General features: G+C 53.9%; 2 protein-coding genes across 2 annotated transcripts in view; both read right to left on the bottom strand.

Moving 5' to 3' along the window:
- Positions 1-8380, bottom strand: part of LOC119922221 (histone-lysine N-methyltransferase PRDM9-like) — a 40936-nt gene extending 32556 nt beyond the window's left edge. The window contains exon 1 of the mRNA XM_038742181.1: positions 8332-8380. The gene's annotated coding sequence lies outside the window, so the exon portion shown is untranslated. The remainder of the gene's footprint in view (positions 1-8331) is intronic.
- A 603-nt stretch (positions 8381-8983) lies between these two features.
- ZBTB9 (zinc finger and BTB domain containing 9) lies at positions 8984-10243 on the bottom strand. Its single transcript, XM_038742182.1, has 2 exons — positions 9576-10243; positions 8984-9526 (listed from the first exon to the last, which is right to left on the bottom strand). Exons 1-2 carry the CDS (start codon positions 10218-10220, stop codon positions 9002-9004), a joined length of 1170 nt encoding a protein of 389 aa, XP_038598110.1. The 5' UTR covers positions 10221-10243; the 3' UTR covers positions 8984-9001.
- Positions 10244-16539: the final 6296 nt, after the last annotated feature.

Below are 16539 nucleotides of genomic sequence, written 5' to 3' on the forward strand. Positions count from 1 at the left end.
GTTCTAAGTGCTGGGGGAGATACAACAACAATAGCAATAATAATGATGGTATTGGTTAAGCACTTACTATTTGCTAAGCGCTGTGTAAGAGATAATAATAATACCAATAATAATAATAATAGTATTCATTAGGCGTTTACTAGGTGCCGAGCGCTGTTCTAAGTGCTGGGGGAGATACAACAACAATAACAATAATAATGTTGGTATTGGTTAAGCACTTACTATTTGCTAAGCGCACGGAAGAGATAATAATAACAATAATAATAGTATTCATTAGGCGTTTACTAGGTGCTGAGCGCTGTTCTAAGCGCCAGGGGAGATACAACAAGAATAATAATAATAATAATGAGCCCACTTTTAGACTGTGAGCCCACTGTTGGGTAGGGACTGTCTCTATATGTTGCCAATTTGTACTTCCCAAGGGCTTAGTACAGTGCTCTGCACATAGTAAGCGCTCAATAAATATGATTGATGATGATGATGATGATATTTGTTAAGCGCTCACTATGTGCCAAGCACTGTTCTAAGCACTAGGGAAAAGATGATAATAATAATGATAATGGTATTTGTTAAGCATTTACTATGTGTCGAGCACTGTTCTGAGCGCTGGGGAAGATATAATAATAAGAAGAATAATGGTGGTATTTGTTAAGCGTTTACTATGTGCCCAGTGCTGTTCTGAGCGCTGGGAGGAGATACAATAATAATTATAATAATAATAATGCTGCTATTTGTTAAGCGTTTACTCTGTGCCAAGCACCGTTCTGAGCACTGGGGGAGATATAATAATAATAATGGCATTTGTTAAGCGCTTACTACGTGCCACACACTGTTCTAAGCACAGGGAGAGAGACAAGGTCATCAGGTTGTCCCCCGTGGGGCTCACCGCCTTCACCCGTATTTTACAGATGAGAGAACTGAGGCCCAGAGAAGTGAAGTGACTTACCCAAAGTCACCCATCTGACAAGGGGTGGAGCCGGGATTAGAACCCACGACCTTCCGACCTCCAAGCCCGGGCTCTACCTACTGAGCCGCACGGCTCTCTGCTCCTCTCTACTGTGTGCAGAACGCTGAATGAAATGGTTGGGAGAAGAAGCTACAGCAATAAATACCATAATTTTGATTATTATATTATTGAGCGCATATTGTGTGCAAGGCACTGTCTCAAGCGCTGGAGAGAGGACAATACAATAAACAAATACCATAATTTTTATTATCATTGCGCACTTACCGGGTGCAAAGCAGTGTCTTATGAGCTTGAGAGAGGACAGTACAACAGTCAAAAATACCGTAATTACTGTTATTATTATTACTGAGCACTTACCGTGTACAAAGCACTGTCCTAAGCACTTGGGAGAGGACAACAATAAACAAATACCATAATTATGATTACTATTGAGCACCTACTGTGTGCAAAGCACTATCATCTTAAGCGCTTGGGAGAGGACAATGCGACAATAAACAGATACCTTAATCGGTATTATTATTGAGCGCTTATGGTGTGGAAAGCACTGTCCTAAGCGCTCGGGAGAGGACAGTACAACAATCAGAGAGTGACATCCCCCCGCCCAAAACAAGCTGACGGTCTGGAGTGGGGGAGGCCGACCCGTTGTCGGGTAGGGAAAGCCTCTCTCTGTTGCTGAATTGTACTTTCCAAGCGCTTAGTGCAGTGCTCTGCACACAGTAAGTGCTCAATAAATATGATGGTGTGAATGAATGAATGAATGAATGAATGAATGAGTGAAGGAATGAGCGGAAGAGAAAGATCTGAAATGACAGTGTTCCCTGGATCCCTGCGGAAAAATGGCTAAATGAGGGTGGAGGGGTCTGGGGGAGATCCTTGAGGGAAAATGAGGTTTTGCTGGAGAAAAATGGCTAAATGGGTGGGGGTCTTGAGGATCCTTGAGGGGAAAGGAGGGTTGTGGGAGAAAAATGGCTTAACAGGTGGGGGTCTTGAGAATCCTGGAGGGAACAGGAGAGTTGTTGGAGAAAATGGCTAAATGGGTTGGGGGTCTTGGGAAAGTCCCTGAGGGGAAAAGAAGGTTGTTGGAGAAAATGGCTAAATGAGGGGGGTCTTGGGGGAGTCCTTGAGGGGAAAAGAAGGTGGCTGGAGAAAAACGGCTAAATAGGGTGAGGGGTGTCTTGGGGGAGCCCTGGAGGAGAAAGAAAGGTTATTGGAGAAAATAGGCTAAATGGGTAGGGGGGTCTTGGGGGTCCTTGAGGGAAAAAGAGGTTTGCTGGAGAAAAATGGCTAAATGGGTGGGGGGGGGTCCTTGGGGGGAAAGGAGGTTTTACTGGAGAAAAATGGCTAAATGAGGGAGGTGGGGGGGTTCTGAGGGGAAAGGAGGTTTTGCTGGAGAAAAATGGATAATGGGTTGGGGGGGTCCTTGGGGGGAAAAGAGGCTTTACTGGAGAAAAATGGCTAAATGAGGGAGGTGGGGGGGGGGTGTTCTGAGGGGAAAGGAGGTTTTGTTGGAGAAAAATGGATAATGGGTGGGGGGGTCCTTGGGGGGAAAAGAGGCTTTACTGGAGAAAAACGGCTAAATGAGGGAGGTGGGGGGGTTCTGAGGGGAAAGGAGGTTTTGCTGGAGAAAAATGGATAATGGGTGGGGGGGTTCTTGGGGGGAAAAGAGGCTTTACTGGAGAAAAACGGCTAAATGAGGGAGGTGGGGGGGTTCTGAGGGGAAAGGAGGTTTTGCTGGAGAAAAATGGCTTAATGTGGTGGTGGTGTGTGTGTGGGGGGATCCTTGAGGGGAAAGGAGGGGGCCCGGGGGCGGGGGGACCTGTCTGTCAGCGCTTAGTACAGTGTTGGACACGTAGTCAGCGCTTAACAAATAGCATTACAACAAAAAATCTCCTGTGTCCTTCGTTGGGCTAGGAAGCGGGGAGTGGGGGGTCTGTCAACTTTCGGGTCTCTTGGCATTTGGGGGTGGGGGGGCTGTCAACTTTAGGGGTCTCGGGGGTCTGGGGCCTAGCGACTTCCGGTGCCTCGGGGGTCTGTCGGTCAGCTTCCGGGCCTTTTCGGGGGGTCTTGAGGGAGGGAGGGGGGGTCTGTCAGCTTTTGGTGTCATGGGGGTCTTGGGCGGAGCAGGGGTCTGTCAGCTTTTGGGTCAGTTCTGTCAACCTCTGGTGGCCCGGGGGTCTGAGGCCTGTCAAGTTTGGGGGGCTTGGCAACTTCCAGTGCCCCGGGGGTCTCTTGGGGTGGGAGGGGTCTGTCACCTTCTGGTGTTTTGGGGGGTCTTAGGGGGGACTGCAAGCTTTTAGACTGTGAGCCCACTGTTGGGTAGGGACCGTCTCTAGATGTTGCCAATTTGTACTTCCCAAGCGCTTAGTACAGTGCTCTGTACATAGTAAGCGCTCAATAAATACGATTGATGATGAGTACAGTCTGTCAGTGCCCAGGGGCTTGGCAACTTCCGGTGTCTCGGGGTCTTGAGTCAGTGGCTCACTGGAAAGAACCCGGGCTTTGGAGTCAGAGTTCACGGGTTCGAATCCTGGCTCTGCCAGTTGTCAGCTGTGTGACCTTGGGCAAGTCACTTCACTTCTCTGGGCCTCAGTTATCCCATCTGTAAAATGGGGGTTAAGACTGTAAACCCCCTGCGGGACAACCTGATCACCTTGTAACCTCCCCAGTGCTTAGAACAGTGCTTTGCACATAGTAAGCGCTTAATAAATGCCATTATTATCTTTTAGACTGTGAGCCCACTGCTGGGTAGGGACTGTCTCTAGACGTTGCCGACTTGGACTTCCCAAGCGCTTAGTACAGTGCTCTGCACACAGTAAGCGCTCAATAAATACGATTGATTGATTGATTGGGGGTCTGTCTGTCAGTCAGGTCCAGGGGTCAGGGGGAAGAAGAGGGACCTGTCCAGGAGGGGTCAGCCCCAACAGTCCAGCCTCTCCTGCTCTCTCAGGCCTAAGATGGCGTCGTCTCCTCAGGAGAAAGGGGGCGGGGCCCGCTTTTCCCGCGCAAACGCGGCCCGACCAATCGCGGCCGAGGGCGGCCGCCAGCCCGGCCAATCAGAGCCCTGGAACCCGGCCGGCGGCGCGCGCGCGCTCGGGCCTCGCGCCCTGGCAAGCCCGTCGCGCGCCGCGCGGGCCCCGTCTCGGCGCGCATGCGCGCAGCCCCCCCCCCCCCCCCCCCATTCCTGTCAGGCTCTCAGTGACCAGCCCCCGGCCATCTTGGAAACAGCATGGCATAGGGGGTAATCATAATAATGATATTTGTTAAGCGCTTACTACGTGCCAACAGCTGTTCATTCAATCGTATTTATGAAAATAATAATAATGATGGCATTTATTAAGCACTTACTATGGGCAGAGCACTGTTCTAAGCAATGGGGAGGTTACAAGATGATCAGGTCATCCAATGGGGGGCTGAGTCAATCCCCATTTTACAGATGAGGTAACTGAGGCGCAGAGAAGTGACTTGCCCCAAGTCACCCAGCTGACAGTTGGCGGAGCCAGGATTTGAACCCATATTAATTAGCGCTTAGTACAGTGCTCTGCACATATTAAGCGCTCAATACATACAATTGATGAAGATGATGGCGTTTATTAAGCGCTTACTATGGGCAGAGCACTGTTCTAAGCGCTGCGGAGGTTACAAGATGATCGGGTCGTCCCATGGGGGGCTTAGAGTCAATCCCCATTTTACAGATGAGGTAACTGAGGCGCAGAAAACTTACTTGCCCCAAGTCACCCAGCTGACAATTGGCGGAGCCGGGATTTGAACCCATATTAATAATAATGATGGCGTTTATTAAGCGCTTATTATGGGCAGAGCACTGTTCTAAGCACTGGGGAGGCTACAAGGTGATCAGGTTGTCCCACAGGGGGCTTAGAGTCAATCCCCATTTTACAGATGAGGTAACTGAGGCACAAAGAAGTGACTTGCCCCAAGTCACCCAGCTGACAATTGGCGGAGCCGGGATTTGAACCCATATTAATAATAATGATGGTGTTTATTAAGCGCTTACTATGGGCAGAGCACTGTTCTGAGCGCTGCGGAGGTTACAAGATGATCAGGTCATCCAATGGGGGGCTGAGTCAATCCCCATTTTACAGATGAGGTAACTGAGGCGCAGAGAAATGACTTGCCCCAAGTCACCCAGCTGACAATTGGCGGAGCCAGGATTTGAACCCATATTAATTAGCGCTTAGTACAGTGCTCTGCACATATTAAGCGCTCAATACATACAATTGATGAAGACGATGGCGTTTATTAAGCGCTTACTATGGGCAGAGCACTGTTCTAAGCGCTGCGGAGGTTACAAGATGATCGGGTCGTCCCATGGGGGGCTTAGAGTCAATCCCCATTTTACAGATGAGGTAACTGAGGCGCAGAAAACTTACTTGCCCCAAGTCACCCAGCTGACAATTGGCGGAGCCGGGATTTGAACCCATATTAATAATAATGATGGCGTTTATTAAGCGCTTATTATGGGCAGAGCACTGTTCTGAGCGCTGGGGAGGTTACAAAATGATCAGGTCGTCCCATGGGGGGCTTAGAGTCAATCCCCATTTTCCAGATGAGGTAACTGAGGCGCAGAGAAGTGACTTGCCCCAAGTCACCCAGCTGACAATTGGCGGAGTCGGGATTTGAACCCATATTAATAATAATGATGGCGTTTATTAAGCACTTACTATGGGCAGAGCACTGTTCTAAGCGCTGGGGAGGTTATAAGATGATCAGGTTGTCCCATGAGGGGGCTTAGTCAATCCCCATTTTACAGATGAGGTAACTGAGGCACAGAGAAGTGACTTGCCCCAAGCCACCCAGCTGACAATTGGCGGAGCTGGGATTTGAACCCATATTAATAATAATGATGGCGTTTATTAAGCACTTACTATGGGCGGAGCACTGTTCTGAGCGCTGGGGAGGTTACAAGATGATCAGGTCATCCAATGGGGGGCTGAGTCAATCCCCATTTTACAGATGAGGTAACTGAGGCGCAGAGAAGCGACTTGCCCCAAGTCACCCAGCTGACATTGGCGGAGCCGGGATTTGAACCCATGACAACTGACTCCAAAGCCCGGGCTCTTTCCACCGAGCCACGCTGCTTGCTTTGGAGTCAGAGGTTGTGGGTTCAAATCCCGGCTCCGCCACTCGTCAGCTGGGTGACTTTGGGCCAGTCACTTCACTTCCCTGGGCCTCAGTTCGCTCATCTGTCAAATGGGGATTAAGACAGTGAACCCCCAGTGGGACAACGCGATCACCTTGTAACCTCCCCAGCGCTTAGAACAGTGCTTGGCACATAGTAAGCGCTTAACAAATTCCATCATTATTATCATTATTGGGAGTCAGTTGTCATGGGTTCAAATCCCAGCTCCGCCAATTGTCAGCTGGGTGACTTTGGGCGAGCCGCTTCACTTCTCTGGGCCTCAGTTACGTCATCTGTCAAATGGGGATTAAGACTGTGAGCCTCCCTTGGGACAAACTGATCACCTGGTAACCTCCCCAGCGCTTAGCACATAGTAAGCGCTTAATAAATGTCATCAATATTATTATCATTACTGTCCTAAGCCCTGGGGTGGCTACTAATAACCATGATGGCATATGTTAAGCGCTTACTACGTGCCAAACGGGCTGTTCTAAGCACCGGGGGAGATACAAAGTCATCAGGTTGTCCCCCGTGGGGCTCAGCCTTCATTCCCATGCTACGGATGAGGAAACTGAGGCACGCTGAAGTGAAGCGACTCGCCCAAGGTCACACAGCAGGCAAGCGGCGGCGCCGGGATCGGGGTAGAGCGCGGGCTTGGGAGTCGGAGGACGTGGGTTCAAATCCAGGCTCCGCCACTTGTCTGCTGGGTGACCTTGGGCCAGTCGCTTCCCTTCTCTGGGCCTCAGTTCCCTCATCTGGAAAATGGGGGTGAAGACCGCGAGCCCCCGCGGGGGACAATCTGATCACCCTGTTCCCCCCAATGCTTACAACAGTGCTTGGCACATAGTAAGCGCTTAACAAATACCATCATTAGCAGTGTGGTTCAGTGGGAAGATCCCGGGCTTTGGAGTCAGAGGTCACGGGTTCAAATCCGACTCCAGCAATTGTCAGCTGTGTGACTTTGGGCGAGTCACTTCACTTCTCTGGGCCTCAGTTACCTCCCCTGTAAAATGGGGATTAAGACTGTGAGCCCCCCCGTGGGACAACCTGATCACCTTGTAACCTCCCCAGCGCTTAGAACAGTGCCTTGCACATAGTAAGCGCTTAATAAATGCCATAATAATAATAATAATAAAGAGCCCGGGCTTTGGAGTCAGAGGTCACGGGTTCCAATCCCAGCTCCGCCAACTGTCAGCTGTGTGACTTTGGGCCAGTCACATCACTTCTCTGGGCCTCAGTTCCCTCATCTGGAAAATGGGGATGAAGACTGTGAGCCCCTCGTGGGACAACCTGATCACCTTGTAACCTCCCCAGCGCTTAGAACAGTGCTTGGCACATAGTAAGCGCTTAATAAATGTCATCATCATCAGTGGAAACAGCCCAGGCTTTGGAGTCAGAGGTCATGGGTTCAAATCCCAGCTCCGCCAACTGTCGGCTGAGTGACTTTGGGCAAGTCGCTTAACTTCTCTGGGCCTCAGTTCCCTCATCTGGAAAATGGGGATGAAGACCGTGAGCCCCCCGTGGGACAACCTGATCACCTTGTAACCTCCCCAGCGCTTAGAACAGTGCTTGGCACATAGTAAGCGCTTAACAAATATCATCATTATTATTATGACCCCGGTGCTTAGAACAGTGCTTGGAACATAGTAAGCGCTTAACAACCTGCCAACTTGAACTTCCCAAGCGCTTAGCACAGCGCTCTGCACACAGTAAGCGCTCAATAAATACGATTGATTGATTAACAAATACCATCATTACTATTATGACCACAGTGCTTAGGACAGTACTTGGCACACGGCGCTGAACAGACACCATCATCACTGTTATTCACCGGGACGTCTCCTACGTCGGCAGAGATTTCGGGGGCGGCGGAAACACGGGACGGGGGCCGTGTGCGAATCCGTCCCCCCGGACCCCAGCCCGGGGACTCGACGCCCCCCACCCCCTCCGCGAAATGGGAACGACCGCGGCCTCCAGCCTCATTTCCGTTCTGGGCCTCCTGGTGGTCCGGGGGACTGTACTGAGCGCCCTCGGGCCCGGATTGGGCAACTGAGGCCACCCGCCCCCCCAGACCCAAGCCCGGGGCGTCCCCCCGCCGCGGTCGCCACCCGCTCCCCGGCAGCCACCCCTCGCCGCCGGCCCTGAGCCGCCCGGTCACCTCTTCATTCATTCATTCACCGGATCGTATTTATTGAGCACTTCCTGTGGGCAAGAGCACCGTACTAACCGCCTCGCTCTTCCTGCTCCGGGCGTCTCTCTGCTCGAGCCACGTGTCCCTGGCCGGCGACCCCCCGAACCCCAACCCCGTCACGCCTCCTCCGGGAGCCCCCCCGGGGGGGTCGTCGTCTCCCCCGGCCTCCGCTTCGGCCCGCGTTCACCCTCCGCGCTCTCCTAGACCGGGCGCCGTGCTAAGCGGCGGGCCGGACCGGCGGAGCACCGTACTGAGCGCCCTTGGGAGGACGGCGGGGCGATAAAACGGACACGTTTCCCGCCCGCGACGACCTTAAGAGCGTAGAGGGGGGAGCCTGGTGGGGGGCGCCGCCCAAGGCGGTGCCGCGGGCGAGCTGCGGGATTAGAACCCCGGCCCCGAGGGGGAGGATGGGCGGCACCCTCGCGCCCGTCTCCAAACCGGCTTTCCTCCCCCGGCCCGCCGCTTATTTCAGCGTCCCTCCCTCCGGCGATCGAGCGCCGGAACCCGGGTCCCGGACGGCAAGGGAGGGGCCGGTCGCCTCCGGCTCTCCCCCGGGGATCCGAACTCGGGCCTGGCCGCGGTCCTCCGGGCTCCCCCGCGAGACCCGAACCCGGGTCCGTCGCCCGGAGACGGGGACCGGGGTCCGGGGCGGCGCTCCCGGCTCCCCCCCCCCCCCCCCCGCGAGATCCGAACCCGGGCCCGGGCGTCACTTGTAGGTCCAGTGGGCGGTGGCCCAGCCCTGGCCCTTGCAGAGGTCGCGGTGGCGCAGGAAGCAGGCGTGGACGCGGAAGCGGCGGCCGCAGTCGGGGCAGGCGTGCAGGGCCCCCGCGTGCGTCTTCATGTGCTCCGTCAGGTGGTGCTTCAGCTTGAAGCGCTTGTTGCACAGGCCGCAGCCGAAGGGGCGCAGGCTGAACGTCAGCATGATGTGGCGGTCCCGCTTGGGCTTGACGGCGAAGCGCTTCCCGCACAGGCAGCCGAAGCGCTTCCCGTCCGGCGGCGGGGCCCCCCCGAGCTTCACGGGACCGTGCACCGCCTGCCCGGGGCCCGGACCCCCCTGCGCCAGGATCTCGTTGCCGTGGAGATCCACCGGTTTCCAGGACGGGCCCTGGGGGGCCGCCGCCGCCGCCGCCGTCCCGCTGCCGGGGGTCCCCGCCGCCGCCGCCGCCGCGGCCAGCCCCGGGGTCAGCAGGAAGCCCGGCTCGGCCCCGCCGCCGGCGGGGTAGCCCCCGGCCTCCCCCGGCGGGCCCGGCGCCGCCTCGTCCGGCTCGAAGCGCTCCTGCTTGACGTAGAAGATCTTCGGCGGCGGGGGGCGGCGGCGGCGGGGCGGCCTCGGGGGGCGGCCCGGGGACCGCCGCCGCCTCGTCGTCGTCGTCGTCCTCCTCCTCGTCGTCCTCCTCCACGCGGATCCGCAGGACGTCCCCGGGCCCCGGGTCGGCGACGGCGGCGGCGGGCGAGGGCGCGGCGCGGGCCCCCCCGGCCCGCCCGGCGTGGGCGGCGTTGGCGGCCTCCAGCTCGCGCAGGATCTCCGAGCACTGGTCCACCACCTGCCACATCTGCAGGCCGCTGGCCACCAGGAGGTGGCCGGGCAGGGCGTCCAGCGGCAGGCGCAGGCGGCCCGAGTAGATGAGCTGCAGCAGCCCCTCGAAGGCGTCCGCCTCGATGACGCTGGGCAGGGCCAGGCAGGCCGTGTCCCGCAGGAGCAGCTTGTCGTGGAAGTAGGGCGAGGAGGCGGCCAGCACCGACTTGTGGGCGCGCAGCACGCGGCCCTGCACGTGCAGCGCGATGTCGCAGAACTTGCCCTCCAGCCGGTGGCGGTTCAGGGTCTCCAGCAGGCCCTGGCTGTACTGGGGGAACTCGATCTGGATGGTCCGCGGGCCGCCCGGGCCCAGCGGCGACGGCGCGGGCAACGGGGACGGGGGCTCCATCCCCCGGGGGCGATCGGGCGGGAGGGCGGAGGCGGGCGGCCGGCGGGAGAGACGGAGAAGGCGGGAGAGACGGGCGGGGTGGCGGAGACGGGGGGGGGGAGACCAAAAACGGAGAGCGGGGGAGAGAGGCGGAGACGCCGCCCCGGAGACGGGCGGAGAGACGGACGGGGTGGCAGAGACACGGATGCGGTGGCAGAGACGGGGAGATCAAAAACGGAGAGCGGGGGAGAAAGGCGGAGACCCCAGGAGACGGGTGGAGAGACGGATGGGGTGGCAGAGACGGTTGGACAGAGACAGAGAGCGGGGGAGAGAGGCAGAGACCCCCTCAGAGACGGGCGGAGAGACGGATGGGGTGGCAGAGAAGGATGGGGACAAACAGAGATGGCGGGAGAGATGGATGAGGTGGCAGAGACGGGTGGAGACAAACGGAGACGGCGGGAGAGAAGGATGGGGTGGCGGAGATCAAAACCGGAGAGAGACGGAGACCCCCCCAGAGACGGGCAGAGAGACGGATGGGGTACGTGGAGACAAACGGAGACGGTGGGAGAGACGGATGGGGTGGCGGAGACCACCCCAGAGACGGGCAGAGAGACGGATGGGGTACGTGGAGACAAACAGAGACGGCGGGAGAGACGGATGGGGCGGCAGAGACAAGGGAGAGAGAAAAACGGAGACGGTGGGAGAGAGGGGGAGACCCCCGGAGATGGATGGAGAGACGGATGGGGTGGCAGAGACGGGGGGAGAGAGGCGGAGACCCCCCAGAGACGGTCGGGGGACGGCTCGGGGACGGACGGATGGACGGAGAGAAACAGAGACGGGGCGGGGGGAGGCAGAGACTCAGAGACAGGCGAGAAGATGAGGAGAGACCCCAGAGACGGGGAGAGACACAAAAGGGAGGATCCAGAGACAGTGGGGGGGGGAGGTGGGGAGGGATGGGGGGGGCGGGGGGCTGAGGACCCTGCGGGCGAGAGACAGAGAAAACCCACCCAGCCATCAGTGGCCTTTATTGAGCACTCACTGCGCGCACAGCGCTGCGCTAAACACCGGGGAGAGGACGGCACCACCGAGTTCCTGCCCGCGACTCCCGGCCTTCGAGAGCCCACCGTCTCGGGGTGGGGGGGAACACAGACCGTAGCTTGGTGCTAAACGCTCAGTACAGTGCTCTGCACGGACTAAGCGCTCAATCGGAGAAGCGGCGCGGCCCCGTGGAAAGAGCCCGGGGCTTCGGAGTCCGAGGTCGTGGGTTCGAATCCCCGCCCCGCCCCTTGTCAGCTGGGTGACTTTGGGCGAGTCGCTTCACTTCTCTGGGCCTCGGTTCCCTCATCTGGAAAACGGGGGTTAGGACTGTGGGACAACTTTATCACCTCGTAACCTCCCCGGCGCTTAGAACGGTGCTTTGCACGTAGTAAGCGCTTAATAAATGCCGTTAAAAGAAAAAATCGATACAGTTGAAGGAATGCATGTCAGCTTAATCATCATCATCATCAATCGTATTTATTGAGCGCTATGTGCAGAGCACTGTACTAAGCGCTTGGGAAGTACAAATTGGCTATATATATATATATATATATATATATATATATATATATATATATATATATATATATATATATATATAGTCCAGTGCTCTGCACACAGTAAACGCCCAATAAATACCACTGAATGGATGATTGACAGACCTTAAATTAAATCAGAGAGGAGGGCAAGGAGCAGAGGGGATGCCTATAATAAGAATGATAAAGGTGCTATTTGTGAAGCATTTACTACGTGCCATCATTGTTATTCTAATCCCGCTCTGCCTCTTATAATAATAATAATAATTTTGGTTACCTGATCACCTTGTAACCTCCCCAGCGCTTAGAACAGTGCTTGGCACATAGTAAGCGCTTAATAAATGCCATCATTGTTACTCTAATCCCGCTCCGCCTCTTATAATAATAATAATTTTGGTAACCGGATCACCTTGTAACCTCCCCAGCGCTTAGAACAGTGCTTGGCACATAGTAAGCGCTTAATAAATGCCATCATTATTCTAACCCTGCTCCGCCTCTTATAATAATAATAATAATAATAATAATTTTGGTAACCTGATCACCTTGGAACCTCCCCAGCGCTTAGAACAGTGCTTGGCACATAGTAAGCGCTTAATAAATGCCATTATTGTGATTCTAATCCCGCTCCGCCTCATAAGAATAATAATAATAATAATTTTGGTAACCTGATCACCTTGGAACCTCCCCAGCGCTTAGAACAGTGCTTGGCACATAGTAAGCGCTTAATAAATGCCATCATTGTTATTCTAATCCCGCTCCGCCTCTTATAATAATAATAATAATTTTGGTTACCTGATCACCTTGCAACCTCCCCAGCACTTAGAACAGTGCTTGGCACATAGTAAGCGCTTAATAAATGCCATCATTGTTATTCTAATCCCGCTCTGCCTCTTATAATAATAATAGTAATTTTGGTAATCTGATCACCTTGTAACCTCCCCAGCGCTTACAGCAGTATTTGGCACATAGTAAGCGCTTAATAAATGCCATCATTGTTATTCTAATCCCACTCCGCCTCTTATAATGATAATAATAATAATAATTTTGGTAACCTGATCACCTTGTAACCTCCCCAGCGCTTAGAACAGTGCTTTGCACATAGTAAGCGCTTAATAAATGCCATCATTTCTATTCTAATCCCACTCCGCCTCTTATAATAATAATAATAATTTTGGTAACCTGATCACCTTGTAACCTCCCCAGTGCTTAGAACAGTGCTTGGCACATAGTAAGCACTTAATAAATGCCACCATTATTCTAATCCCGCTCCGCCTCTTATAATAATAATAATAATTTTGGTAACCTGATCACCTTGTAACCTCCCCAGCGTTTAGAACAGTGCTTTGCACGTAGTAAGCGCTTAATAAATGCCATCACTGTTATTCTAATCCCGCTCCACCTCTTATAATAATAATAATAATAATAATTTTGGTAACCTGATCACCTTGTAACCTCCTTAGCGTTTAGTCAGCGCTTATCAAATGCCATTATTATGATCATTATTATTAATAAAACGGGGATGAAGACCGTGAGCCCCACGGGGGACAACCCCATCACCTTGTAGCCTCCTTTGCGCTTAGAACAGTGCTTGGCACCTAGTCGGCGCTTACCAAATACCATTATTATGATCATTATTACTAATAAAATGGGGATGAAGACCGTGAGCCCCACGGGGGACAACCCCATCACCTTGTAATAATAATAATAATATTGGCATTTATTAAGCGCTTACTATAACCTCCTTAGCGCTTAGAACAGTGCTTGGCACCCAGTCGGTGCTTATCAAATACCATTATTGTGATCATTACTATTAATAAAACGGGGATGAAGACCGTGAGCCCCATGGGGGACAACCCCATCACCTTGTAACCTCCTTGGCGCTTAGCACAGTGCTTGGCACCTAGTCGGCGCTTATCAAATACCACTATTATGATCATTATTATTAATAAAATGGGGTTGAAGACCGTGAGCCCCACGGGGGACAACCCTATAACCTTGTAACCTCCTCAGCGCTTAGAAGAGTGCTTGGCACCTAGTCGGCGCTTATCAAATACCATTATTATTACCATTATTATTAATAAAATGGGGGTGAAGACCGTGAGCCCCACAGGGGACAACCTGATCACCTTGTAATAATAATAATAATAATAATAATATTGGCATTTATTAAGCACTTACTATAACCTCCCTAGTGCTTAGAACAGTGCTTGGCACCTAGTCGGCGCTTATCAAATACCATTATTATGATCATTATTATTAATAAAATGGGGATGAAGACCGTGAGCCCCACGGGGGACAACCCCATCACCTTGTAACCTCCTTGGCGCTTAGCACAGTGCTTGGCACCTACTGGGCGCTTATCAAATGCCATTATTATTAATAAAATGGGGATGAAGACCGTGAGCCCCACGGGGGACAACCTGATCACCTTGTAATAATAACAATAATATTGGCATTTATTAAGCGCTTACTATAACCTCCTTAGCGCTTAGAACAGTGCTTGGCACCCAGTCGGCGCTTATCAAATACCACTATAATGATCATTATTATTAATAAAACGGGGATGAAGACCGTCAGCCCCACGGGGGACAACCCCATCACCTTGTAACCTCCTTGGCGCTTAGCACAGTGCTTGGCACCTAGTCGGCGCTTATCAAATACCCTTATTATTACTATTATTACCATTACTATTGTTTTAGACTGTGGGCCCACTGTTGGGTAGGGACTGTCTCTATATGTCGCCACCTTGTCCTTCCCAAGCGCTTAGTACAGTGCTCTGCACACAGTAAGCGCTCAATAAATACGATTGATTGATTAACCCAAGCCAATGGGGTCGGAGCCGGTCTCCATCCCCCTTTGACAGATGAGATCACTGAGGCCCAGAGAGGTGCAGTGACAGGCCCAAGGTCACCCAGCAGCAGACGAGCGGGAGGGCTGTGGGATAATAATAATAATAATAATAATAATAATAATAATAATGATGGCATTTGTTAGGCGCTATGTACCAAGCACTGTTCTAAGCGCCGCGGTGGGGATACGAGGTGATAGGCTTGTCCCCCGTGGGGCTCCCAGTCTTCACCCCCATTTGACAGATGAGGTCACTGAGGCCCAGAGAAGTGAAGCAACTTGCCCAAGGTCACCCAGCGGACAAGGGGCGGAGCGGGATTCGAACCCACGACCTCTGACTCCAGACTCCCGCCTCTCGGGCCTCCCCACTGACTGACCTGAAACAAAGGGCCCCACAACTCTGCTCTAGTAGACTCCCCCGAACGCTCAGTACAGTGCTCCGCACATAGTAAGCACTCCCTAGGTACCGCTGTTTGACCGATGGCTGGAGAAAGGAGCAGCACAAGGGGGTGGGGGGCGCATCGGGGAGGGCTCAGCAAATACTCCCCTGGGGGGGCAGGGGCGCTCAATAAAGCACCCACAAACACACACACTCGGGGGGACGCTCAACAAATAATAACGATGGCATTTATTAAGCGCTTCCTATGTGCCAAGCACTGTTCTAAGCGCTGGGGAGGTTACAGGGTGATCGGGTTGTCCCACGGGGGGCTCACAGTCTTCATCCCCATTTTACAGATGAAGGAACTGAGGCCCAGAGAAGTGAGGTGACTTGCCCAAAGTCACACAGCTGTCGGTAGGGTCGGGATTTGAACCCATGACCTCTGACTCCAAAGCCCGGGCTCTTTCCACTGAGCCACGCTGCTTCTCCAATACTCCCCTCCTCCTCCGGTGGGCGCTTAGTAAATACTCCCCTCTTCCTCCTCCTTCAAGGGTGGAAAGCAAATACTCCCTCCTCCTTCAGGGGCCTCTCAGTAAATACTCCCCTCCTCCTGCTCCTTCGGGGGGTGCAAAGCAAATACTACCTCCTCCTTCGGGGGCCGCTCAGTAAATACTCCCCTCCTCTTCCTCCTTCGGGAGGCACTTAGTAAATACTCCCCTCCTCCTCCTCCTTCGGGGGTGCAAAGCAAATACTCCCTCCTTCGGGAGGCGCTTAGTAAATACTCCCCTCTTCCTCCTCCTTCAACGGGTGCAAAGCAAATACTCCCTCCTCCTTCGGGGGCCGCTCAGTAAATACTCCCCTCCTCCTCCTCCTTCGGGAGGCGCTTAGTAAATACTCCCCTCCTCCTCCTCCTCCAAGGGGTGCAAAGTAAATACTCCCTCCTCCTTCGGGGGGCGCTTAATAAATACTCCCCTCTTCCTCCCCCTTCAAGGGGTGCAAAGCCCTCCTCCCTCCTCTTAGTAAATACTCCCTCCTCCTTCGGGAGCCGCTCAGTAAATACTCCCCTCCTCCTCCTTCGGGGGGTGCAAAGCAAATACCCCCTCCTCCTTCGGGGGGGCGCTTAATACTCCCCTCTTCCTCCTCCTCCAAGAAGTGCAAAGCAAATACTCCCTCCTCCTTCGGGGGGCGCTTAGTAAATACTCCCCTCCCCCAAGAGTGCAAAGCAAATACTCCCTCCTCCTTCGGGGGCCGCTCAGTAAATACTCCCCATTTCTGGGGGGCGCTCAGTAAACACTCCCCTCCTCCTCCTCCTCCCGAGGAGAGCTCAGTAAAAAACCTCCCTCCCCAGGGGACGCTCAGCAAGTATCCCCACCACCATCCCGGGGGGCGCTCAGCCAATACTCCCCTCCCAGGGGGGACTCAGTAAAGCCCCCCGTCCCACGGGGCGCTCAGCAAATGCACCCCCTCCCCCCACAGCCCGGGGGGCGCTCAGCAAATACTCCCATCCCGGGGGGAGCTGAATAAACTATCCCCTCCATGG

Source organism: Tachyglossus aculeatus, unplaced genomic scaffold (assembly GCF_015852505.1).
Source record: "Tachyglossus aculeatus isolate mTacAcu1 unplaced genomic scaffold, mTacAcu1.pri scaffold_101_arrow_ctg1, whole genome shotgun sequence".
Classification (NCBI taxonomy): domain Eukaryota; kingdom Metazoa; phylum Chordata; class Mammalia; order Monotremata; family Tachyglossidae; genus Tachyglossus; species Tachyglossus aculeatus.